The sequence below is a fragment of the Pelobates fuscus genome, chromosome 6 (assembly GCF_036172605.1).
Source record: "Pelobates fuscus isolate aPelFus1 chromosome 6, aPelFus1.pri, whole genome shotgun sequence".
Lineage (NCBI taxonomy): Eukaryota > Metazoa > Chordata > Amphibia > Anura > Pelobatidae > Pelobates > Pelobates fuscus.
This window is the reverse complement of record NC_086322.1, coordinates 138,061,708-138,087,938: the sequence shown is the minus strand read 5'-3', so window position 1 is coordinate 138,087,938 and position 26,231 is coordinate 138,061,708. Positions and strand designations below refer to the sequence as shown.

The window sequence follows — 26,231 nt, the reverse complement described above, 5'->3', positions numbered from 1 at the left end:
CTCCCCAAGGCAGGTGTGGGCTCGGATGTTTTACATGTGTGGGTTCTTTCAGAGCCGGAGTGTGTGGCTGTGCCAGGGGTATGTTTTGGCGTGTGCCTGCCATGTGCTGCTTCATATTGGTTATGTTAAAGCAAGTGGGAATGCCAGATTGTCAGGTGTGTTATAGCAGTTGTGGAGCTGTGTGTGTTGGCAGGAAAGTCCAGGCTTTTGGGGATATTCCAGCACATCAAGTTGGGTTGCAAGTCCCGGGTCAGCCTATGCCTCGGCTTGGGGGGGTAGCATGTGATCAGGAGGCAGAGTTCAGGTGAGTCCTCCCCAAAGCCCTGGGCTGGCTTGAAGGTCTGCATACGCGGGCCACGAACTGGGATTCTCTTGTAGGATACCGAGTTTTTCCTTTACAGGGATAACCCCCACAGGTCCAGAGGCCGGGGGGTGGGGGGTGGGAACAGCAAAACGCCAGTCGGAGAACTGGTGGAGCGTCTGTCTCGCCCCAGCTCAAGCTCGGGTACGCCTCAAGCCTTAGTCGGACAACTCCGATGCCGTGTCGGGTCATATGCGGTATCTCCCTGTATGTGTCTGGCTGATGGGTGGTTTGGTCACCGTTTCCGGTCAGTGCCAGCTTGTGGCTCAAGGTAAGCTCCAGTTTTCTAGCTCAAACAAAGCACGTCTGATCCGATCAGGGGTCAGGCTCCGCCCCCCATATTTGCTAACATTTTAAATGCTAACATTTTGTTTGTAGTGATTTATATAGCACTTCAACATTATAGCACAAATTAAATTAAAGGGACACTATAGTTACCAGAACAACTACAGCTTAATGTAGTTGTTCTGATGTCTATAACGTATCCCTGCAGGCTTTGTGCTATAAAAACTTCCTTTTCATAGAAAAGGCAGTGTTTACATTGCTGCCTAGGGATACCTCCAGTCAGTGGCGTACTAAGGGGGGGGCGGAGGGGCGGTCGCCTCGGGTGCCACCATCGTGGGGGGTGTCATGAACTTGGTCTGGGAGCTGGAGGGGGCTGTGTGAGAGCTGTTCTGGCCGCACAGTGCCCCCATGTTAGTTAGGGTGCCGTGCGGCCAGAACAGCTCTCACCCACACTAAGAGCAGCTGAACTGGCCGCACAGAGGTAAAGTGGGGGCAGAGCTAATAAAAAATCGGGGGCGGAGCCAAACCGGCAGCGGGGGCAGGGCTTAATATGGCCCTTACTGGCTGCTGTTAGGAGGTGCAGCAAGATGGAATCCATGCTTCCCAACAGGCTTTAGGGAATCCACTCCTCCTCCAGCCCACTGTCTGTAAGTAGGAGTGTGTGTGACTGTGTGTCTGTGTGTCTGTGTGTGTGTGTGTATGACTGTGTGTCTGTGTGTGTGTGACTGTGTGTCTGTGTGTATGTGTCTGTGTGTGGGTGTGACTGTTTGTCTGTGTGTATGTGTATGTATGTGTGTGTGTGAGACTGTGTGTGTGTGAGACTGTCTGTGTGTAACTGTATGCCTGTAACTGTGTGTATGTATGTGTGTGTGTGTGTGTGTGTGTGAGACTGTCTGTGTGTAACTGTATGCCTGTAACTGTGTGTGTGTGTATGTGTGTGTGTGTGAGACCGTCTGTGTGTAACTGTATGCCTGTAACTGTGTGTGTGTGTGTATGACTGTGTGTCTGTGTGTGTGTGACTGTGTGTCTGTGTGTGTGTGACTGTGTGTCTGTGTGTATGTGTCTGTGTGTGTGTGACTGTGTGTCTGTGTGTATGTGTATGTATGTGTGTGTGTGTGTGACTGTGTGTCTGTGTGTGTGTGAGACTGTCTGTGTGTAACTGTATGCCTGTAACTGTGTGTATGTGTGTGTATGTGTGTGTGTGAGACCGTCTGTGTGTAACTGTATGCCTGTAACTGTGTGTGTGTGTGTGTGTATGTGTGTGTGAGAGACTGTCTGTGTGTAACTGTATGCCTGTAACTGTGTGTGTGTGTGTGTGTGAGACCGTCTGTGTGTAACTGTATGCCTGTAACTGTGTGTGTGTGTGTATGTGTGTGTATGTGTGTGTGAGACTGTCTGTGTGTAACTGGATGCCTGTAACTGTGTGTGTGTGTGTATGACTGTGTGTCTGTGTGTGTGTGTGTGACTGTGTGTCTGTGTGTATGTGTCTGTGTGTGTGTGACTGTGTGTCTGTGTGTATGTGTATGTATGTGTGTGTGTGTGTGTGACTGTGTGTCTGTGTGTGTGTGAGACTGTCTGTGTGTAACTGTATGCCTGTAACTGTGTGTATGTGTGTGTGAGAGACTGCCTGTGTGTAATTGTATGCCTGTAACTGTCAGTGTATTGTGTGTGTGTGTGTGTGTGTGAGAGACCATCTGTGTGTAACGGTATGCCTGTAACTGTGTGTGTGTGTATGTGTGTGTGTGTGTGTGTGAGACTGTCTGTGTGTAACTGTATGCCTGTAACTGTGTGTGTGTGTATGTGTGTGTGTGAGACTGTCTGTGTGTAACTGTATGCCTGTAACTGTGTGTGTGTGGGAGACTGTCTGTGTGTAACTGTATGCCTGTAACTGTGTGTGTGTGTGTGACTGTGTGTCTGTGTGACTGTCTGTGTGTAACTGTATGCCTGTAACTGTGTGTGTGTGTGTGTGTGTGGGAGACTGTCTGTGTGTAACTGTATGCCTGTAACTGTGTGTGTGTGTGTGTGTGTGTGTGTGAGACCGTCTGTGTGTAACTGTATGCCTGTAACTGTGTGTGTGTATGTGTGTGTGAGACCGTCTGTGTGTAACTGTGTGCCTGTAACTGTGTGTGTGTGTGTGAGACTGTCTGTCTGTGTGTAACTGTATGCCTGTAACTGTGTGTGTGTATGTGTGTGTATGTGTCTGTGTGAGACCGTCTGTGTGTAACTGTATGCCTGTAACTTTGTGTGTGTGTGTGTGTATGTGTGTGAGACTGTCTGTGTGTAACTGTATGCCTGTAACTGTGTGTGTGTGTATGTGTGTGTGTGAGGCCATCTGTGTGTAACTGTATGCCTGTAACTGTGTGTGTGTATGTGTGTATGTGTGTGTGAGGCCGTCTGTGTGTAACTGTATGCCTGTAACTGTGTGTGTGTGTGTGTGAAACTGTCTGTGTGTAACTGTATGCCTCTAACTGTGTGTGTATGTGTTTGTATGTGTGTGTGTGACTCTCTGTGTGTAACTGTATGCCTGTAACTGTGTGTGTGTGTGTATGTGTGTGTGTGAGACTGTCTGCCTGTAACTATGTGTGTGTGACTGTCTGCCTGTGACTGTGTACATGACTGTCTGTGACTGCATGTGTGACTGTGTGCGTGTGCCTGTCTACCTGTAACTGTGTGTGACTGTCTGCCTGTAACTGAGTGTGTGACTGTCTGTCTGTAACTGAGTGTGTGACTGTCTGCCTGTAAATGTGTGTGGGGATGCAGGGATTTTGTAGAAGGGGGCAGGGGTTTTGTATTGTGACAGAAGTCTTTATAAGGGGGGGATAAGCAGGGGATTTGTGGAAGGGGATTGTGGGGGTTTTGTAGATGGGGCAGTACAGGGGTTTTGTAGGAGGGGGCTGGCAGTGGTTTTGCAAAGTTTACAAATTGTAAAAAAAAAAGAAAACCTTTAACATTTTTTACAGGTTTTTTTTTGGGGGGGGGGGGGGGGAAGGGGGCAAGGGGGCACCAAGCACGGGATCCGCCCCAGGTGCCAAATGCTCGAGGTATGCCCCTGCCTCCAGTGGTAGTCATTACGATGGCCACTAGAAGTGCTTCCTGGGTCAATGTGCAGCACTCACGTTTAGCATCTCCACGCTCTGCATTGAGGCAGTGAACTTTCCCCACAGAGATGCATTGAGTCAATGCATCTCTATCAGGAGATACTGATTGTCCAGCGCTGCATGTTGCCGCGCGTGCACATTAGACTCCCAATGCTTTCCTATGGGAAAGCATTGGATTGGCTGAGATTGTCAGTTATGATGATCTCAGCCAAAGGGGTGGAGTCGCCATGGACTGACCCACGTGGCGCTGGAATAAAGGTACATTTTCTTTTGTTTTAAGTGGTGCAATGGGGGGCCAAGGAGCTAATATGTGTGATGGTCCCTGTCCTATCCCCGTTGGTTGCAAGTATTTCCCTTTGATTTTCCCAAATGATCGGTGTTCCCATGGCTCTATACCCTCTCCCGAATTCATCAAAAGCGCTCTCCCCCTGACGGCCATTCGGCAACAAGCTGTAACCGGACTGCCCCAGCGGCACTTAGCCATAATCGCCCTGGAACTGACTTCCTCAGTCACTTTTACCTCTTGTGTTACCACCTTTCCTGACCAGCCAAGAGAGCGCTAATTGGAGGGAAGATAATATGGACTATGAGGAACAATCGCTTCCTAAGAGCCAGGGGGAGCCCACATTTATTTGACCCCAGGAACTTCTGATATTTGACCAGCCAAGACTACTTTAGCTCTGGAACTATTTTAGGCAACAGGTCAAAACTTTACCCCGGTGGAGATTGGTCAATTCCTTTGGACAACTTGGACGCTCGGGCAAGAGCTATCCTGGGATGTATGACGTTTTTTTTTTTTATTATTATTATTTTTGCAGTGCATGCTCATGTAACATTCACATATGAAGGTACCCCAACGGCATTCCTTCAATGCATTTCAGTCAGTTGTAACACATAGGTACATGGTGAAACTTGCACAATTTTATCTTTTATATACTGGAACAAATTATATCTCAAGAACCATTGAATAGCAACAAGTTACATTGATAACAGATTAAAGCTATAACGGTTATTGCTGTGAAAGGTGTACAGGTTTGAGCTAAAAGATTGATTGTAATATATTTAGGACAGGTACACCCTTATGTGGTAAAGTAGCTAGGCGCAAGATGATAATGAGCGTTCCAAAAGCAGCAAGCGCGTCTGTGTTTCAAGCTAAGTACACACTCATTACTGTAAGATGCTAACATGTTGTGTAGTGTTGGTGATGGGAGCTGGTGTATGGTGTGGCAATACGTTACATAGAGTCCCAATAGGTAGAAGAAAGAACATGCATCTTCTTAGCATTTTAGTCCCACTGTGTGAAGCTCCATCACCAGACTGCAACTGCATCCCCTATCCAGACTTGTCATCCGATTCCTGAGCGTTGCTGGGTGTGGGACCGTTCAGAGGTGTTCAGCCGGTCGGCTGTGTAGCTCCTTGTGGACGTGGAGCCTCCTTGGCCCCGGATTAATGCGAGGGCTGGTACCTTCAGGCCACGAGCCTGGGGGCCTTCCAGGTCCTGGGTCGTCCCCTGGCGAGGGGGTGTGTTGGGTCTTGCATGTGTCAGGCTTGCGTCTCCGTGTGCTTCCTACGGCCCTCCGCCTGCGTGGCCGGTACCTGCGGGTGAGTCCCCTCGTTACCCTCTGTCCAGGTGGGCGTTTCATGCGGATTACAGAGGATGGAGTAGTTTTAGCGCCCATTAGAGGCTTCCCAGTCCCCTCGGTGCTGCTGGATTGTGCTGTAAGTGGGTCAGGGAGAGGTTTGGCTGCGGCTGGTCGTGTGTGGGCCAGAAGCTTATCCCAGAACCTCTCAAAGATCACGTTCAGGGAGTCTCTCATGTTTAGATTGGGTTCGGGTGATGCAGGTTGCTGCTGCTTGCCATGAGTAAGGTCGTCAATTGTGTCCGCCATCTTAGAGGCCTGTCTCTCCGGTCCGTCTGCTTAAGCTGCCGGCTTCAATAGCAGGTCGGAGACCGGTCCAGTTCTTTGTGGCGGGGTCCGGGATAACCCCCACCGGTCCGGGGGGGGGTTTGGTTAGTGCCTGCTTGTGGCTCGGAGTGTTGAGCGGGAAGCGGCCGTCTTCCCAGTTCGTTCTCTCTCGTAGGCCTCAGCCTTCCGCCTTGGGTCCCGGGTATTCCCGGTGACGTGTTGGGTATCTGCGGTTGCGTACTGGGTTCTCCTATTAGTGTATCCTCGTTATGTGAGGTTTCCACGGTTGCACCCCCCCGATTTCAGGCGGTTTTGTTGCTGTTTGGTGGGAGCTCAAGCAGAGCACGTCTTGCTCGTTTGCAGGTCAGGCTCCGCCCCATGACATGTCTTTTTAACAGTTTTTTGTGTTGTTCATTTGTTTTTCATGTTGGGTAATCTGTTTCTGGGAGATAATTAGTTAAGCGGTCAGCAACTCAATTATCTCCCAGACATAGAGGTACTTGGACTGGTACTGTATGAACTGAATAGAGACCCCTTGCTGGGATCTATGCATAAAAGTTGTTCAGCTCAATGAAAATCAGTTGTACTCCCAGAACTGTGTGTCGTTACTGGGGAAATGGGTTATATTCACCAAGCAGTGCTTTGTTCCAGCTCTAGAGGAGTTTCATGTAGGTATTCAGTCTCAGGATTGCAGCTCCTCTACAATATGTGTTTTTGACTCTATAGGGTCACCCTATAGTATTCCTTTAAGTTTGTGTCATCAAATTCCCTACACTGTCTCTCCATACTTGCAAAATTCATCAATATTTGCAGATTTAATAAGTTAATCTTAACTTTCAAAATGTGCAGTTTAGTGAACAACATAATACAAAGTTGTCTTGGCATTAAAATGGTTAGTGACACCCTGCAATTCATTTGGACATTTTTTCTGATTTTCCCAGAAGCGGGAATGCAAATTCAAGGATGTCCTGCTGGATCCAAGCAAATTGGGAGGTATGCATATGTCTGGATTTCTGATTATTTCTGATTAAGCAGAATTGTAATGTTAGCTAAATAGCCGATACCCTCTGAAAAGGTATTTTCTAATTAACCAGTCAGAGGCCGGAGTAGTGGAAGTACAGTATAGGATTGAATTTTTATTGTAATACAGAGAGAAGCAGTACAAACTGATTCTGAGAGGCCGAGTAACTGAGAGTTTTATCAGTTACAAACATAGGAATGTTTAGTTACAATCCCCTTTCTACAATCTCTCACAATATCATATACATATCCATTGTTAGTGCTTATCTTGTGGGGATGGGGAGCAGTGTCATCTGTTGGCCTTGAAAAGACTTAGCTGCTAACAGTGATAGTTTCTTACAAAATATTTATACAATTATACAAGCAATTTAAACTGCAGAGCGTACATGTTTGCCTATTAACCATTCTATTACCAGACAGCAAACGTATCCAATATATCGGTTGGTTTGCATTTTAGCATTACATTACTATATGGGTATTTACTGGCTTTATAGGCATCACTTGACAATTATTTTTAAGCAGCACAAGCAAACACTTTTAAACACATATATAAATCAAGGTAAGTAAGAAAACCTTTGAAAAGTATAAAATAAACATTGATAAACTGACAATAATTGTATTTAGATTATTGCATTATGGCCATGCCTCTCAGCTAGGGGAGTTTCTTCAGCCTGCCTCCACCTCTTACCCTCCCTGCTCTGTTTCAGACAGTCCATTAATGACAGAAGCTGGGCATTATTGTAAATCAGCAGGAGAGATCAATCTGCCACGGGAGCCTGCTCTGCATGAATTACACTGATCCCCCTGTGAGGATGTTGCAAGGTGAAAAGATCTTCCAACTGCGTATGTGTATATCATCCAGGCATGCACAGTTCACTTTAGATTAGATCAGTCCCCCTAGAGTGGGCATGGAAAGCTCAAGAAAGAAAAGGGTAAACATGAAAAAAATGTCCTGCTTTTAAAAACATGCAGGCTGAGGCAACTTTCTCATTCAAAGCTCAAGTTTTTGAATGAGACAGTTGTCTCAAATTGATGCATTTTCCTATAACAGAACTCACTACAGTGTGCATGACAGTATATATGAATATGGGATGTATTTGTGTTGCATACCAGTGTGTGAATGTAGGGGTGTATTTGTGTAGTATAACAAGGTGTTTGAATATAAGGGTATATCTGTGTAGCATCTGTGTACCAATAGCCCCGATTTCGTCAGGCAGTCTCATTTTCGGGTCCTTACCTGGCATCCCAACTTAGTTCCCTGGTTTTCCACTTTTGGGGACAACAGGGAATTGTCCCCAACAATAAAAGTATGAGCGCATCATTAGACATTCTCATGCTATGGTCAGGGCGTTAAATCCCTAGCCCTCAGTGTGCCGGCTAAAATGATTCGCAGCCTGGAATACTGGTAAAATAGGCATCCATGCCCCCTTTTCATGCAGGTCTGCCCTTTTTTGGCAGGATCAGTGATGCAATCGTATCAATAGTCCTCCCCCTTTACTCACCGGCATCCCGATTCTGGAACTGCAGATGTAGGGAGGTATGATAGCAGGATTAGGGATTGTAGGGTATTTGTGTTGTATTTGTGTTGTAGAATAAGAGTGCACCATAGGGGCACTATAGGCACCCAGACCACTTCAGCTCATTGACGAAGTCTGGGTACCGTGTCCCTGTTGCCCTTAGTACTGCAATGTAAAGCATTGCAGTTTTAGAGAAAGTGCAATGTTTATATTGCAGTACTAAGACAGTCTCTAGTGGCTATCTACAAGAGGCGCCTCCTGCTTGCGAAGGTAACTTTTTGCCTAACTGATGCTTGACATCCTTACGCTCTGCATGAGGACATCCAGAGTAAGTATAATCCCCATAGGAAAGCATTAATTTATTTAATTTCCTATGGGGAGGGCATAATACACTCGCATTGCATGTGCATTACGACCCCCCATAGCCCCATGGGTGATGTCAAAGAAGGGGGGGGGAGGGAGGCAGAGGGATCTGTAATTTTTCCGCATCCACCAAAATGACATAATGGGGAGTTCCATAACTCAGACCTATAACGTTCAGGTTTCCATATTCTACAGGTATCACTCACCAGTTAAAGATTGTAAGATGATGGAGCCAGTGTCTTTGCCAGTGGAAATTATTCTGGAAAGTGAACCCTATGCAATCCACAGTATTGAATTTTAAGCCAGCACAAAACTTATTAATTTTAAGGTACACTCTGGGTCAATTTTCCTGACCGCATATAAAGACATTTCTTTTTTTACTTTGGGAAATCTGGTTGATTTTGCTATCTGAGTGAGTGATTTTTTTTTCTATTTCTACCTATGAAGAGTCAGTGAATCTTCTATTTAGAAAGGGCTCTAATGTTACATAATGTATGAAACATACCTATGTATCCCAAGCCAAACAAAAAAGTCTACTTTAGACTAGGCAGGTCTACAAGTCTGTGTTTTCAAAATTCTCCCAGAGGTGATGTATGTAAGTATGCAAATAAACAGATGCCCCTTTGGAGGTGACCACAGGAAAGTATTTGAGGAAGTTTAGAAAAGCAATATCAATTTAATAATACAGTTAATTTGATATAGAGCAGATATATGACATGCATTGTGAGTATGTACATAAAAACACTAACACTTTGATTATTTTGTTATTTTTAAATTGTTTTTTATTACATTCATTTTTATTAAATACAAAATGTTCTTATCAACAGATTAATTAAAGGACCACTATAGGCACCCAGATCACTTCAGCTCAATGAAGTGGTCTGGGTGCCAGGTCTCCCTAACAGCCACTAGAGGCGCTTCCGCGATTTGCATCCTCATGGAGTCCAGCGTAAAAAAAGATCCCCATAGGAAAGCATTGAGTAATGCTTTCCTACGGGCAGGTTTGAGTGCGCACATGACTCTGGCTGCGCATTCGGCTCCACTCTGGAGCTGACGTCGATGGAGGAGGAGAGGTCACCAGTGCTGGATTAAGGTAAGCAAATAAATGGCTAATTAACCATTTATTCACCATGGAACGGGGCCCTGGTCACCTAAACGAATTACCATTAGACACAAGATACGTTCAGCTCTCCTGGGTATTTGGTATATCTTTCTTCTTTCCCACCACATTCAGTCAGTATGACTGTAATTTGTGTACAGCTGACCTACCATATATTTTTTAAGCTATTCTATATATTATTGTGGATTGTGAATGAAGAGAATTTTGATATAACCCTATATAGAAGTCTCCTCTTGTGGAGTGCAAGCATTGTGAGTTCTATCATATTTAGTATTGGAATTTGATGTCCTTTTCCCTCTGCTCAAGATCTGATTGGTAGCTTTTCAGTTGTGAGAGTGGGTCAGAGCTGTACGTCACACAGTACTCCTGGCACCATATCCACTAAAGTGGACTGCAGTGGCTATGGTGCTTGTATTGACTATATGAAATTGTTGATTTCTGCCTTTTGAAAATGAGAAAAATATCCCATTAGAGTTTATTCAAACAGCTTACAATGTATTCGGGAGAATAAAAAGGTATGAAGAAATTCCCATATCTTGCCTTCTTTGTGCCTGTGTAATACATAGGTGCCTCTCTTATCCAGTCCTTTGTTAAAAGAGCTTAACTATATGGGAGGAGAGTTCTGATGAATTTGGGCAGCAGGGGTGGAGGGGGGTTGTGTATACTGGCCTTTGAATTTCTTGTATCTTTGTTTATTTCCAGGATCATGTTAAATCGACTTCATTTGTGATTCAACACTGCAGAGTTCAGATTCCACTCAACCCTGAGCACATTCCCACTAGACACACAAAAGTAATTTAATTTATTTTAACAGTGGTTAAAAATTAAACCTCAGATTGTATCTAAAGCCTTTCAAAAGGATGCTGTAGGTTGAAATAAAGACACACTCACCATGAAGACCCTGCTGCGGATATGTGCCTTGCTCTATTTCATCTGCACAGTAACGGTAAGAAATTTTCTCAGGTTTAAAATGTTGGTTTTTTTTTTTTTTTAATTTTAGCAACGAATACATGTTTCCTAAAGGAACATTTAACATTTAAGAGCATCCACAGACATGTTGATGGCAGATATCCATTAAGTAAAGCATGACAAGGTCATCTAGTTAATGCATATTATAGGTAATGACAGTGAATGTATACATTAAAATAAATTGTTGGATATTTTGTTTCTGTTCTGTCTGTTTGAGAAACATCTACGTACCAAAAGGATTGTGGTGAGGCCAAACATGATACAACTCCCCTCAGTGAAATTACAACAAACAAATACTGTTATGCATTGCCTGCATCTCTCATGTTGGACTTTGAGGGGTCCTTCTTGGGCATAAAAACTCAAAAAATCATGTTTCCACAACTATCCCAGAATTCCCAGGTTGAAATACAAATCAGCATAGACAGGCACCATATTTCAGACTTCATATTGCATTTCTACAGATATCCTTAGCAATGGACACTGTTTCAAACACCTTTTCCAAACCATTTGACCCAAAAGGGCGAAACGATATTACTATTGAATGCAACTGAATCCATATATCCATTAATAATTTGGCCTGCATGTCATACTTTAAAAATGAAATAATAATAAACTAAGTAATTTGATATCTTTAAAAGCTTGGCACTATTTTTGTGTCTATGGTGCAAAAGCACACACACATTATTTATTACCGTTAACAATGTACTTTGCAAATAAAATATTAATTGTAATCTGCATTAACAACCTTATATGTGGCATTGTGTGGTGATGGTGGAAGTTCTGGCTGCTCATAATCCTTTTGGGGGTTTTCCCTAAACTGAGAATGAGGTACAGTTGATAAAAGCAAATATTTGGACAAAACTGCCAAAATGGAATAGTGAAAAAACCCTTTTTTTTCCCTCAATGTTTTGCTGTTAATTCTAGATAATTCTATCTTTCACCTAACTTGCTAAGTTCGGTTCATACACTTCACGAGTAAACATTTAATTCTATGAAAACAAATTGCCAATATTTATAAAGAATAAAAATATTCTGCCCACGATGTTGAGCTATTTCCCAATGGTAAAGTTATGGAGCAATTTGTTTATCTTTTGATTTGGCTTGCTAAATACACAGCCAGCAGCCAAGATTTCGAAATACCCACTATTGCCTCACTGTGAATAGATATGGAGAGTAACTAGAGATGTTTTCCTGTTATAGGAACATTCCACACAAAGCATTTCAGCTTGCCAATGTTTTTTGTATGGTGATGCCATGTAACAAAAAAAAAAAACATAAAGACAATAAAGTTCTAATATACCAGAAGGTAAAATATATATGAGACAAAATGGCCACTCATTTATAGTGCAGTTTAGTACAACAGCATCCAGTGGTTCAATCCCCGCTTATGGATATACAGCTCGCATGTATCCTCAATATGTTCAGATGTGTGGAGGGGAACACAATAATGTAGTAATTCAAACTGTAGTGGTGAACTTATCATAAAGACAAAAATCACTCACAAATCTGGAGCTTCTTGCAAGCTCAGGAAGATCAGCATGCAGCAGTACAATCCAGGCCTAAGCATTTGTAGTTTTAAAATATACTTTAAACAGAAATAAGAACACAACACGTTTTGTATTTGCTGCCAACCAGACACTTCCATTATGGGCCTCTTTCCAACCTCCGTAAAATACACAATAATTTATGCTCCCCTCATTCAGTTTTTTTCTGCTCTCTAATACCTGAATTTGACTTCTCCTCTCACACTCTATTTTCCCTATTCTCAGGCATTTTGTTCTGCTCCCCATACCCGCCATATTTCTTTTTCCATCAGAACTATTCTTGTCTACTTATAACCCCTGGGTTTTTCCACTACTTTAATCAATATAATGTTAAATTGTGCTTCCTTCTCCTCCTGATAAAGAGTTACAGGAGAATGTGACTTAGTCCATTTACATGTCTATAATGTGTCTATCTGTGAGGCAAAAGGAGTAGCTGATTCAGGAAGAATATGAAGGAGCACATACAGAGGATGGTAACAGCTGGTGGAGAGTGGGACAAAAATGAGAGGAAAACAGAGTTAAAGTGGCACTGTCATGGCCGAATCCATGTTTTTTTTAACCCCCCTCCCGACTCCACTACTTCTAATTTTCCCCCTAGTCACCCCCAAATGCCTCTAAGCCCCCTCATATTACCTACTTTTCATCTTTATTTTCTGCCTGGACCTCGGTCCTGGGCGCCACCATCTTTCTGTGGGTAGATGAAGTCTACCCACACGCATAATGCCTAATACATACATTGTACATTGAATACATAATTTTTCGCTGTGATAAATTATGTAGTCAATGCATTTGGTGAATTTAATCAATAGGACTAGCACAGACGTCATCTCCCAAACTAGATAGCGCTGTGAAATTCCCACGCATGCCCAGTTAAACACCTAGGGGCATGTCTATTAAACAGTGAGCAGCCAGTGCACCCCCCCTTCCAACAAGTAGGCCCATGGTGGGGCATCTATAAACTAGCAGGGGGGACATAGTCTCCCCCAGCCCCCCACCCGTTCCCCGCGAGTGGCTCCCAACCCTAAAAGGATTGTAAGGGCCCTAAAAGACAATGGGGGGAAACCTATTATTTCCCCCCCCCCCCGGCTCCCACCCTTGAGTGGCATGTGTTGGCCTTAAAAGACAATGGGGGAAACCTATTATTCCCCCCCAGTCCCCACCAATGGGCGATGGGTGGAGGCCCTCAATGAAAATGGGGGGGACCTATTACTTATAACTTTGGCACTTGGGAAATTTGGCAACTTCGGCACTTCGGAACTACGGAATTGTTTTTTGTATGGTGATGCCATGTAACAAAAAAAAAAACATAAAGACAATAAAGTTCTAATATACCAGAAGGTAAAATATATATGAGACAAAATGGCCACTCATTTATAGTGCAGTTTAGTACAACAGCATCCAGTGGTTCAATCCCGCTTATGGATATACAGCTCGCATGTATCCTCAATATGTTCAGATGTGTGGAGGGGAACACAATAATGTAGTAATTCAAACTGTAGTGGTGAACTTATCATAAAGACAAAAATCACTCACAAATCTGGAGCTTCTTGCAAGCTCAGGAAGATCAGCATGCAGCCAGGGCCGGCCTTAGGCATTTTGACGCCCTGTGCGAAAAATCTTCACAGCGCCCCCCCCCCCCTCCCCCCGTCATCCATGTATGCTGTAATGTTTGTGTTGTCTGTGTATGTGATAGTAGGTGTGATGACTGTGTGTGATATGTATGCTATGTGTGATATTTGTAATGGGTGTATTAACAGTGCATGATATGCGTGTATTGGTTGTATGTGACACACACACACACACACACACACACACAGAGTCAGACGGCCATACACACACACAGGAAGACATCCACACACACACACAGGCAGACAGTCATACACACACACACAGACACACAAAGGCAGACAGTCTCACACACACACATACAGTAATACACACAGACACACACAGAGGCAGACAGTAATACACACAGACACACACAGTCATACACACAGACACACACAGTCATACACACACACACACGCAGACAGTCATACACACAGACACACACAGTCATACACACAGACACACACAGTCATACACAAACACACACACACGCAGACAGTCATACACACAGACAAACACGCAGACAGTCATACACACAGACACACACAGGCAGACAGCCATACACACAGACACACACAGGCAGACAGCCATACACACAGAGGCAGTCATACACACAATCACACACACAGAGGTAGACAGTCATACACACAGAGGCAGACAGTCATACACACAGAGGCAGACAGTCATACACACAGACACACACACACAGAGGCAGACAGTAATACACACAGACACACAGAGGCAGACAGTAATACACACAGACACACAGTGGCAGACAGTCTCACACACACAGACACACACAGGCAGACAGTCAGTCATACACACAGACACAGACAGTAATACACACAGACACACACAGAGGCAGACAGTCATACACACAGACACACACAGAGGCAGACAGTCATACACACAGACACACACAGAGGCAGACAGTCATACACACAGACAGACAGTAATACACACAGACACACACAGAGGCAGACAGTAATACAGACAGATACACACAGAGGCAGACAGTCATACACACAGACACACACAGAGGCAGACAGTCATACACAGACACACACACACAGGCAGACAGTCATACACAGACACACACACACAGGCAGACAGTCATACACACACAGACAGTAATAAACACAGGCAGAGAGTCACACTCACCTGACAATCCCACAGTTACCTGTGGAGTTCATTGTGGAGGCAGTGCAGCTCCTGGTGACTGTTTGGTGGGGAAGCAGGGACTCCTTCCTGCTTCCCCTGCAGCAGTTTTCCGGCGCTTTTAGCTCCGCCCCCGCCGCACGGTAAGCTCCGCCCCCGCTGCAAATTTAAAAAAAAAAAAAAAAAAAAATTATTATTTTTTTTTTTTTTTTTTTTAAATCCACGGCGCCCCCTGCTCCATGGCGCCCTGTGCGGCCGCACAGCTCGCACACCCCTAAGGCCGGCCCTGCATGCAGCAGTACAATCCAGGCCTAAGGATTTGTAGTTTTAAAATATACTTTAAACAGAAATAAGAACACAACACGTTTTGTATTTGCTGCCAACCAGACACTTCCAATTTCTGAATTTTGGGACTTCGGCACTTCTTTTGCAGCCGCTTAGTAGATAACTCCCTAATTCCCACGGTATTAGGGAGCTATCTACCAAAAGGCTGAAAGACCTAAATTGGTCTTTCAGCCAAATTTACTAATACTAAGAAAAAAATTATTTAGTATTAGTAAATTTTGCCCTGTGGCTGCTCACTGTTAAAAAAAAAATAGGGACCTATTGCCACCCCCCCGGCCCCCACCCCTGAGCGGCGGGTGGGGGCCCTACAGTAAAATAAGGGGGAGGACCTAATGTCCTCCCCCTTATTCTGATTTAGGGCCCCCACCCGCCGCTCAGAGGTGGGGGCCCGGGGGGAGGACAACGGGTATTTTTTTTTTTAACAGTGAGCATCCACAGGCTGCTCACTGTTTAATAGACATGCCCCTACTCGCGGTATAGCGAGTAGGGGCATAATTTACTAATACTAAGTAATCTTTACTTAGTATTAGTAAATTTGTCTGAAAGACCAATTTAGGTCTTTCAGCCTTTTAGTAGCTAGCTCCCTAATACCGTGGGAATTAGGGAGTTATCTACTTATTCATTCCCGTCATTACATTGACTGGCTAAGTAACTTACATTTTATATGAATGTATGTTACTTGATTGTTGTAAGTGTTGCAAATGTTTACAGCTGAATCCTGGCTATGTTTGTATACTTTTTATTTAAAATTGTATACAATGTAACATTCTTCTTCTTTTACTGGGTAAGTATATTAGTACTTAGGCAATACTGTGCTTCGGAACTTCGTCACTTCAACACTTCGGTAATTTCGGAACTTCGGGACCTCGGCAATTCGCCACTTCGCAATTCGGACATTCGGAAGTACCCGAATGTCTGAATTGCCCGAAATTTGTCCGAATTCATATTCGGACCTAAACGAACTGCACATGTCTACCTGTCACAGGAGGCCCAGGAGGTGGCCATCTGGTGCTGTTAAGGAATAGCAGAGCAGGCACCTGCTTACCTTGATGGCAGGTGCCTGCTCTGCCGTGAAATGCCGGGGGACAGGAGGCAGGCGGCAGTGTGGGCGGCAAGGGAGGCTGTTCTTACAGCTTCTCACTCCTCCCTTTGTAATGCCGGGAGCCGGAATATGATGTAATTCCGGCTCCTGCATACTAAACAGCGTGATGGAGGAGTGGGAAGCTGCTCCACACTGGACCCCAGTGAACCCAGCTGAATTTATGTGAGTCTGTGTGTCAGTGAGTGTGTGTTTGACTGTCAGTGAGTGTGTGTGTGTGTGTATGTGTCTGTCAGTGAATGTGTGTGTCAGTAAATGTGTGTGTCTGTGAGTGTTTGTGTCTGTCAGTGATAGAGGATGTGTCTGTCAGTGAGTGTATCTGTCAGTCTGTGTCTGTCAGTGAGTATGCGCATCTGTCAGTGTGTGTGCTCGTCTGTGCTAGTCTTATTAATTACATTCACCAAATGCATTGACTACATAATTTATCACAGCGATAAATTATGTATTCAATGTACAATGTATGGTTTTAGGCATTATGTGTGTATGGATGTACGCATTAAGCAGTATGTGTGTATCGATGTACGATTTAAGCAGTATGTGTGTATGGATAAATGTATTAGGCAGTATGTCTGTACGGATGTACGCATTAAACAGTATGTGTGTATGGATGTACTTCTTAAGCAGTATGTGTATATGGATGTAGGTATTAGGCAGTGTGTGTTTATGGAAGTACACATTAAGCAGTATGTGTGTATTAAGCAGATCTAACTGGAAAACATATGGCAAATTTTAAGCCACAATAGCTGATCTAGAAGAATTCTCCAATTCGGCTACAGTCACAGTTCAGCTGTTTTTACTTAAACTTTCTTGATGGGGTGGCAAATTGGATCTTTGCCTAGGATGGCAGCAGGGGAGGGCTGGCAGCCTTAGGCCTGGGGGGCAAAACCAGTCAAGTGGCCCATTGCGCCACCCCCCCATGTGACATCACAATGCCCCACCCATATGATCTGCCATATGAACTAACGCCAGTGCTGCACACAGTGTGTGTTTACATTAAAAAGCCTGCAGGGACCAGCTATAGACACCAGAACCACTTCATTAAGCTATAGTGTCCCTTTAATGTGAGGTAAATTATAGATTAGTGTCACTAATAATATACTAGATTGCCTACTTACAATTGGATGAGGATGATGATGGGCTGCAGTTTGGCTCCACTGGTCTGGTGTAGAACAGGACCTCTGGAGGCTGTTTGCAACTGTGGTCACAAAATTCAACGTTCTGGGAGAATTGGAAGCAGCTCCATTTTTTGGGGGCCTCTTACACAGCTCAAGGTCTGGGCTCCAGTGCCTGACGGTGAGTATGCCCATAAGGCCCACTCATAAGTCCACTTATATGTTCCACCCACCCATGAGCTCGCTCACAGGGAGTGGAGTGTGTAGGGGATGTGTTATGTGTTATCTAATATGTGTGCTTATGGTATGTAGTGTATAGGGATACCAGTTTGTGCAGGTGATGCAGTGTGTTTGTGTGTAGTGGAACAGTGTGTATTTGTGTATAAGGGATGTATTATGTGTTTCTGGTTGTGTGTGAGGGATGCATTGTGTGAATCTGTGTTTGTATGCATAAGGGATGCAAGGTGTGTGTCTGTATGTGTGTGCATTGAGTGTAAGAGATGCATTGTGTTTCTGTGTGTATGTAAGAAAAACAGTGTGTGTGTTTGCATGTGTGTGTAAGGGTTTGCAGTGTATGTTTCTGTGTATGTGTGCAAATGATGCATTGTCTTTGTGTGTAAGGGTTGCATTGTGTGTGTGTGTGTAATGGATGCATTGTGTGTTTCTCTGTGTGTAAGGGAAGCCTGTTCTGTTTCTGTGTATGTATAGGGATGCATTGTGTGTTTCTGTGTATGTATAGGGATGCATTGTGTGTTTCTGTGTATGTATAGGGATGCATTGTGTGTTTCTGTGTATGTATAGGGATGCATTGTGTGTGTGTGTGTGTGCGCGTAGTGTTAAAGAGCTCCCTGTCTTGCCCCCTGTCCTATAGAGCTGTCCCTTCTGTCCCTTAGAGCTCTCCCCTGCCCCTTTGTGGTCTCTCCTCTCCCCCACTCTCCCCTAGCGGTCTCTTCTCACACTCACCCACCCTCCCTGTGCTCTTCTCATCCCCCCTCCACCCTCCCTGTGTTCTTCTCACTCCTCCCTCTGTGTGTTCTCACCCCCCCCCTGTGTTCTTCTTACCATCCCTCCTCCCTGTGTTCTTCTTACTCCCCCCTTGTTCTTCTTACCCCCTTCTTCTTATTACTCCCTTCTTCTTCTTACCCCCCTTCTTCTTCTTACCCCCCTTCTTCTTTTTACTCCCCCCTCTTCTTCTTACTCCCCCCTCCTCTTCTTACTCCCCCCTCTTCTTCTTACTCCCCCTTCTTCTTACCCCCTCTTCTAATTACTTCCCACTCTTGTTCTTACTCCCCCCTTCTTCTTCTTACCCCCCTCTTTTTCTTATCTCCCCTTCTTCTTACTCCCCCCTCTTCTCATCCCCCCTCCACCCTCCCTGTGTTCTTCTCACTCCTCCCTCTGTGTGTTCTCACCCCCCCCCCCTGTGTTCTTCTTACCATCCCTCCTCCCTGTGTTCTTCTTACTCCCCCCTTGTTCTTCTTACCCCCTTACTTTTTCTTATTACTCCCTTCTTCTTCTTACCCCCCTTCTTCTTCTTACCCCCCTTCTTCTTTCTCCCCCCTCTTCTTCTTACTCCCCCCTCCTCTTCTTACTCCCCCCTCTTCTTCTTACTCCCCCTTCTTCTTACCCCCTCTTCTAATTACTTCCCACTCTTGTTCTTACTCCCCCCCCTTCTTCTTCTTACCCCCCTCTTTTTCTTATCTCCCCTTCTTCTTACTCCCCCCTCTTATTATCCCCCCTCCCCTCTTCTTACTCCCTCTCTTCCCTCTTCTTACTCCCCCGCCCCTCTTACTCCCCCCTCCCCTCTTCTTACTCCCCCCTCCCCTCTTCTTACTCCCCCTCCCCTCTTCTTACTCCCCCCCCTCTTCTTACTACCCCCTTCTTCTTACTCTCCCCCCCTCCTTCCCCTCCCCTCTTCTTACTCTCCCCCCCTCCCTCCCCTCTTCTTACTCTCCCCCCCTCCCTCCCCTCTTCTTACTCTCCCCCCTCCCTCCCCTCTTCTTACTCTCCCCCCCCCTCCCTCCCCTCTTCTTACTCTCCCCCCCCTCCCTCCCCTCTTCTTACTCTCCCCCCTCCCTCCCCTCTTCATACTCTCCCCCCCTCCCCTCTTCTTACTCTCCCCCCCCTCCCCTCTTCTTACTCTCCCCCCCCTCCCTCCCCTCTTCTTACTCTCCCCCCCTCCCTCCCCTCTTCTTACTCTCCCCCCCTCTTCTTACTCTCCCCCCCTCCCTCCCCTCTTCTTACTCTCCCCCTCCCTCCCCTCTTCTTACTCTCCCCCCCTCCCTCCCCTCTTCTTACTCTCCCCCCCTCCCCTCTTCATACTCTCCCCCCTCCCTCCCTCCCCTCTTCATACTCTCCCCCCCCTCCCTCCCCTCTTCTTACTCTCCCCCCCCTCTTCTTACTCTCCCCCCCCTCCCCTCTTTTTACTCTCCCCCCTCCCCTCTTTTTACTCTCTCCCCCCCCTTCTTCTTACCCCCTCCCCCCCCCTTCTTCTTACCCCCTCCCCCCCCCTTCTTCTTACCCCCTCCCCCCCCCCTTCTTCTTACCCCCTCCCCCCCCTTCTTCTTACCCCCTCCCCCCCCTTCTTCTTACCCCCTCCCCTGTAGGTGGCCGAGCTGCACTCCGGTCCGCGGTCCCGGCCGGAGTGATAGGAAGGTGCTCAGTGTGCACCTTCCTGTCAGTCCGGCCGGGTACAGGAAACAGAAACTCCTGTTCCGCGCGGAACAGGAGTTTCTGTTTCCTGTACCCGGCCGGACTGACAGGAAGTGCACACTCAGTGTGCACCTTCCCATCACTCCGGCCGGGACCGCGGACCGGAGTGCAGCTCGGCCACCTACAGGGGAGGGGAGGGAGAGAAAAGCTGCTGCAGCCGTCTGAGCGCTCTTTACAGAGCGCTCGGCGGCTGCAGCATTTAAAGGGCCGGCCCACCGCGGCCGGTCCTAAAAGAATTTCGGGCGGCCTGGGGGGCAATTGCCTCCCTGCCCCCCGGCCCAGCCCGCCCCTGGATGGCAGAGACCCTTGCACCGGCCCTGCCCCCCATGGGTGGTGGGCGGAAGAGGACAATAGGTTCCCCCATTGGTCTTGGTCTTTCAGCCTTTTGGTAGATAGCTCCCTAATACCGTCGGAATTAGGGAGCTATCTACCAAGTGGGTGCAAGATGCACATGCAGCATGGATCGGAATTTCATTCATTCAAATGAAATTTCGAACCGACCTAAAAGTCCTGAATTTTGTCCTAACACGAATGGACGAACTACTCTCATTCTGTTAGAGTGAAATTCAGTAGTTTTGCTGGCGTTCAGGATTACGGATAGGAGGCATCGCGAGAAGGTGTAGGAAACCTACATAAGACAAATAGTTTCTACTTTGTCTTATGTTTTAAAGAAAACTAGAACAGACAGGAGAAAATCATGAGAGAGGAAGAGAAGAGGAAGCTATTAGGGAAAGGTAAGTTTGTCATGACAGTGTCGCTTTAAGCAGCTATAAATTTTGCAATTTAAACATATTTTTTGCCAAATATGGTAAGCAGCAAGCTGTAGCCTTATAAGATCTTAAAATATGGTTTGCTGCATTGTACAGTAACTGGCATGTAATATAATTGGTGGAGTTAGGTATTGAATCACCTCTTTCAAAGTCGGAATGTTTAAATCCTAATAGACTGTGTATTAGTAGAGCAGGATTTTTCACATATGTTATTGGGTTATGGACGAAGAGTAATACTGGACTCACCTGGAGATCAAACAAATAGAATGTGCCTGCTGTTTTCATCACATTTAGAATGATTTCCAGAATTGTTCTTTACACATAACCCTACATGTTCTCTTGACATTGCTGTTTATTCTAAATACAATGGGAGCAGGCAATGGGAGCAGGAATTATCCAAAGTACAAGGACCTTGTTTCTCACTTTGTAAATATTCACATGTACCAGACAAAAAAATAAATCTATTGTAAATTATCTAATTAGTTCATGACCTCTCTGCTCTATTCTTATAGCTAATGAACAACTTGGCACTAATTATATCTAAACATACCATTACTATTATCACAAGGTGAGGCATGAATTTGTTTTACAGTTGCTTTTTGCAACCAATCTTGCGTGATAAATAGGATTTAAGGAAACCAGTAAGATAGTTCATTTGACTTTGGTAATGCACCAAACAATAGTATCAAACCTCAGTGTTGCAAGTTCAATTCCTGTAAGTAAACAAATAGTGTAGACTTGGATGTGTATCAATATATTTCAGGCAGAGGCGTACCTAGGTTACATGTCACCAGGGGCGAAAGTGTATTTTGGCAATCCCCTCCGCACCCTGACCGTAGATTTTTCTTTTGTTTCCCCTAACTTACTTTTGTTAGGGAAATTACATGCACATACTCACATTCATACACATACACACATTCATATACACACTCACAGAGTCATACACCAGCACACATTTATATACACACACAGTTCAGCTGTTTTTGCTTAAACTTTGCAATTTGGTTTTCAACTCACTGCAATTCAGAGTTTAGTGAATAAACCTCTGTGAGATTGTATTTGCTTTCTTGAGGGGGCGGCAAAATGGATCTTTGCCTAGGGCAGCAGAAATCCTTGCACCGGCCCTGCCCATTACCCGCGGTTGGGGGCCCTAAATAACAAAAGGGGGGGCCTATTGTCCTCCCCCATTGTTATTTAGGGCCCCCAACCGCCGCTCAGGGGTGGGGGCTGGGGGGAGCACACTAGGTCCCCCCATTGTCACATAGGGCCCCCACCAGCCAATCAGGGGTGTGGGTCAATAGGTGCCTCTACATTTAGGGCCCCCACCCACCTCTCATGGTTGGAGGCCGAGGGGAGGACAATAGGTCCCCCACCATTTTTATTTATGGCCCCCACCCGCTACTCAGGGTTGGGGCCAGGGGGGACAATAGGTCCCCCCCTTTTCATTTAGGGCCCCCAAAAAAGAGCCCTCTTCAAAGTTTCACCAGACCGCGGTAACTCTGCAATCCGATTAGGAGTTCCAGAAGGTTTGCGTGTAGCTTCGGGTCAAGCGCACCGTGCCTCAGCGGCTACCTGGCCGGACTATGAGTGTTCTTGGATCACGGAAAGGGGCACTCGGCTGGGAGGCACGGGCTGTAGGGGGAAAATGATATAGTACCCTATAGAAGAAGGGGTGGTTGTGAGACATGTACCAGTCCTAGGTGACCAGGTTGTCTGTCACAATGCCCATATCCCATAGAATGTGATTAGTGAAACTGTTGTGTCATTGACACCTATTCCCACCTGAATCCATATCATATATTTTGGGAGATATGGAACTTGTTTCTAGACCCTAGGTTGTCTGTTTGGGTTGTTGGGTTGGAATTAGTAGAAAAACTAAAAATGAGTGACGGTGTATGAAAAGTAGGTAGTTAACAAATATGTTATTCAGTTTTATAGCAGGTAGGGGAAGCATATACTATTGCTGATAAAATAAAATTGCATGAAAGAAAAAAGAATGTTTAAATGTACTATATGACATACACCTGGGATGTCTACAGTTAAGTTGTTTATTCAATATTAAACATGTATTTTCTTTTAGAGCTACTTGCATTTAGCAATAAATGGACACTAAAGGCATCCAGACCTCTTCATCGCAATCTCAATTAAGTAGTCTGGATGCAGTGCTTCTGTCTATTCAAGCCTGCAATGTAAAACACTGCAATTGTTTCGGAACAACAATGTTTACATTATAGGTTTAACCCCAGCTCTAGTGTCTGTCTTCCTGTCAACCACCTTCGAGGTGCTTCCTCTTCTGTAATTTAACTCGGTTATAGATCATTTGTTAGGTGCAGTGTGGCATTTTGCCTAGCATGCACACTAGACTCCCAATGCATACCTATAATGAAGAATGGATTGGCTGAAACCACCAACATTGAGAGGCAGAGCAGCAATAAGCAGAGCAGCATGGTGTGGACTAAAAGGTTAGTAATACTTTTCGAACCCTCACACAGCTAGGAAGGGGGATGTAGAAAGGTAGAAGTATAGAGTTAGGAATCCATGTTTGTACACGAGTGTGAATGTGTGTACATGAGTGTGCAGACACTTTTAATGTGGGTGAAGGCATATTATGATTGAACTCACAGCAAACGTTCTTTCTGGTTTTTCATCCATAAATTCCTCTTTTTTCCCCCTGCAGAGCTATGAAGACACAAAAGCATGTTTAACGAAAAAATACACGGCTAACTCTTGTAGTAAGGTGTTCTGTGCTCCGTGGCAGAGGTGTGTGGATGGACGATGCATTTGCAAACTTCCTTATCAATGTCCCAAAAACATAACTTTCTCAGTGTGCACAGAAAAGAAAAAGGTCTTTGCAAATTATTGCCAGTTGAAGAGCGCTGAATGCACAAATTCAATTTTTCGGTTTTCTTCAGAAGCTCCATGTCCTGGTAAGCAGATCAGCATGAATTTTGTATAGTATAACACTCTGGGCATTATCCAATGCCCTTATAATAGGTAAAACGCATAATTAGTTTTAATCCTCAAAGAAGGAATGCTGCATGCTGGGCGTATCCTAGCTAAGTAGGTTTTCTACTGAAAATAGCTTTCACTGTCTGTCAACATTTCAGTTTTTTTTTTTTTATTCTTTATTTTTGCGTGCATATGGTTAACATCGTTGTAATCTTAGCCACAACAGCTCACGTTCACATTTTTCAGTAGACATTTAAAACATGGCTATTATGTCAATGCACATTTTTATAAAATATGATGAATACTTTTCAGCATTAATTATAGTAGGATTTTCTTATGTTTGTTAGTCGCTAGCTAGAAGTATAGAAAACAATTATATCTAAACAGTAACAAGGTAAATTAACGTTATTATCAAAAGATGCATATATCAGGACATTGCTTATAAACTGACAGGTATCTAATATGCATAAATATGATATACTTTTGTAGCTAGTCTATACATGCTTGGTTAGGTAGTGGTTGGATTTCAGGCCATGCATAGTAACAATTACTAACCGCTTGTTAAATTTTGACCACCAGGGGACAGCAGAGCGCCGGGTATACATGAAAGCGCCGACCTTGTAAATACTTTCTGTAGGGAGCTGCAGGAGGAGATTCTGCTGTAAGAGGCCCGCATTAATTTTAAAAGTGGGGGTGCTAATTTAAGATATACATTATAATCTACTATAACTTTAGGTATAAATGGTTAGCAGCCGCTTGCTCATTCCAGCAGCTGTGCTAAGTCGGTAAGTGTCCTTTGCGATGTTCAAGTTCCTTTTGATTATAGCTGATTATTTCAGTGTTCGGGGGCTTGTCAGCCAGGAGTGGAGTAGAGCTTATTCCCCATGTTCGTTGTTCCCCTGTATTCAGGCACGGTTAGAGTCCCCATAGCTCCGTCGACGTTAGTGAGAGGTTATATCTCGGATGGTGTGAGTGTTCTCATGATAGTGAGCTGGGCTGGCTTGTGGAGTATACACCTTGTAAAGCCTGTCTTCTGGCTGCTGTCGGCGTGGGGTGTTCTGAACTGCTCCGATCGGCAGACGGCGCCCAGCTGTTGCTCTGGTGCTTCAACCTCTCTTCTCCGTCTCAGTATTAGCGCGGTGGCCGTCTTGATTTTAATCATGCGGTCCCCAGTCGGTCTTACTACCGCTGAGCTGCTCTGAATGGTCGCTGCTTCCCCGGTGGGGTCCGGGATAACCCCCCCGGTCCACATGGGGGGTAACGGGACCCTTGGTCGGCGCGTAAGAGGTCCCGCCGGACTAAGCACGGGAGACTGGCCGCTTCTCCCGCCAGAGCCTCACAGCAGGCCGTAATCCCATCCGCCCACCTGACCGTGTCGCCGGCAGATCGGGAGTTGATAGTTCCCCCGAGGATTGCTGGTCGGGTCCCCTTTACCCTCTCACAACAGCTGAGGGTTTTCAGTCGATGAGGGGTGATTTTATGCCGGTTATTGAGGGTTTATCAGGGAGCCGAGGTGCTCCACGTCCGTCCAGCTTGGCGGTCAGGCCCCGCCCCCTTCAGTTTTTTTTACATGTATTTTATTAGAACTTCCTGCACTGTAATCTTATAATGGTGGGTTGTGCACTTTATATTACACAATATGCAACTATGGATGCAATATGAAGCACTTCAAATAACAGTTTTTAATAAATACACTTCTAATTTGAAGATAAATGTTATGTTAAAATATTTAATCGTTTCTATGTTTGCTTTTGGGTCATATGCATATGCATTGAAGCTTCCTGCAAGTGGATAGATAAACATTCTCCGTTTGAAAATATGGAAGTGAAACGCAGATTTGCGTTCCACGGAGAAAATAAGCAGGTATTAGATCATGTAATCAGGTGGACGGAATGTGCGTTCCATTGGAGGCATTTCCGGACGTAAAGACCAACAGATTGAATGGATGGACGGAGCGTGCGTTCCATGGAACGGAACGTGCGTTCCACCACGATCACTTCCGGGTACACAGATGCCAGCAATATATGAATTGAGGAAGATATAAAAGACAGAACTGACAACTACACATCAATCACCAACTGAGGAAGCCAGCTGATGGCGAAATGCATTTTGGGACTAAAACTACAAGACTACTTAAGTGTCACTTATAGAAATGTGGTTAATGACATTTACTGTCCACACAGAAAAAGTTGTGCCGAGCAGCAACCTAATCCACAGAAGGGTTAATGCTGAGCATCAATTGTGCAAATGAAACCTGGTGTCATGTATTCATTCGCTTGTAGAAATGCGTTTTGGGA

At 45.2% G+C, this 26,231-nt stretch overlaps 1 protein-coding gene across 1 annotated transcript in view; it reads left to right on the top strand.

Moving 5' to 3' along the window:
* The first annotated feature begins 10,355 nt into the window (after positions 1-10,355).
* Positions 10,356-26,231, top strand: part of LOC134614477 (complement factor I-like) — a 62,563-nt gene continuing 46,687 nt past the window's right edge. Inside the window, exons 1-2 of the mRNA XM_063458353.1 lie at positions 10,356-10,617; positions 23,663-23,912. Coding sequence (XP_063314423.1) covers positions 10,564-10,617; positions 23,663-23,912 — 304 coding nt within the window. The 5' untranslated portion in view covers positions 10,356-10,563. The remainder of the gene's footprint in view (positions 10,618-23,662; positions 23,913-26,231) is intronic.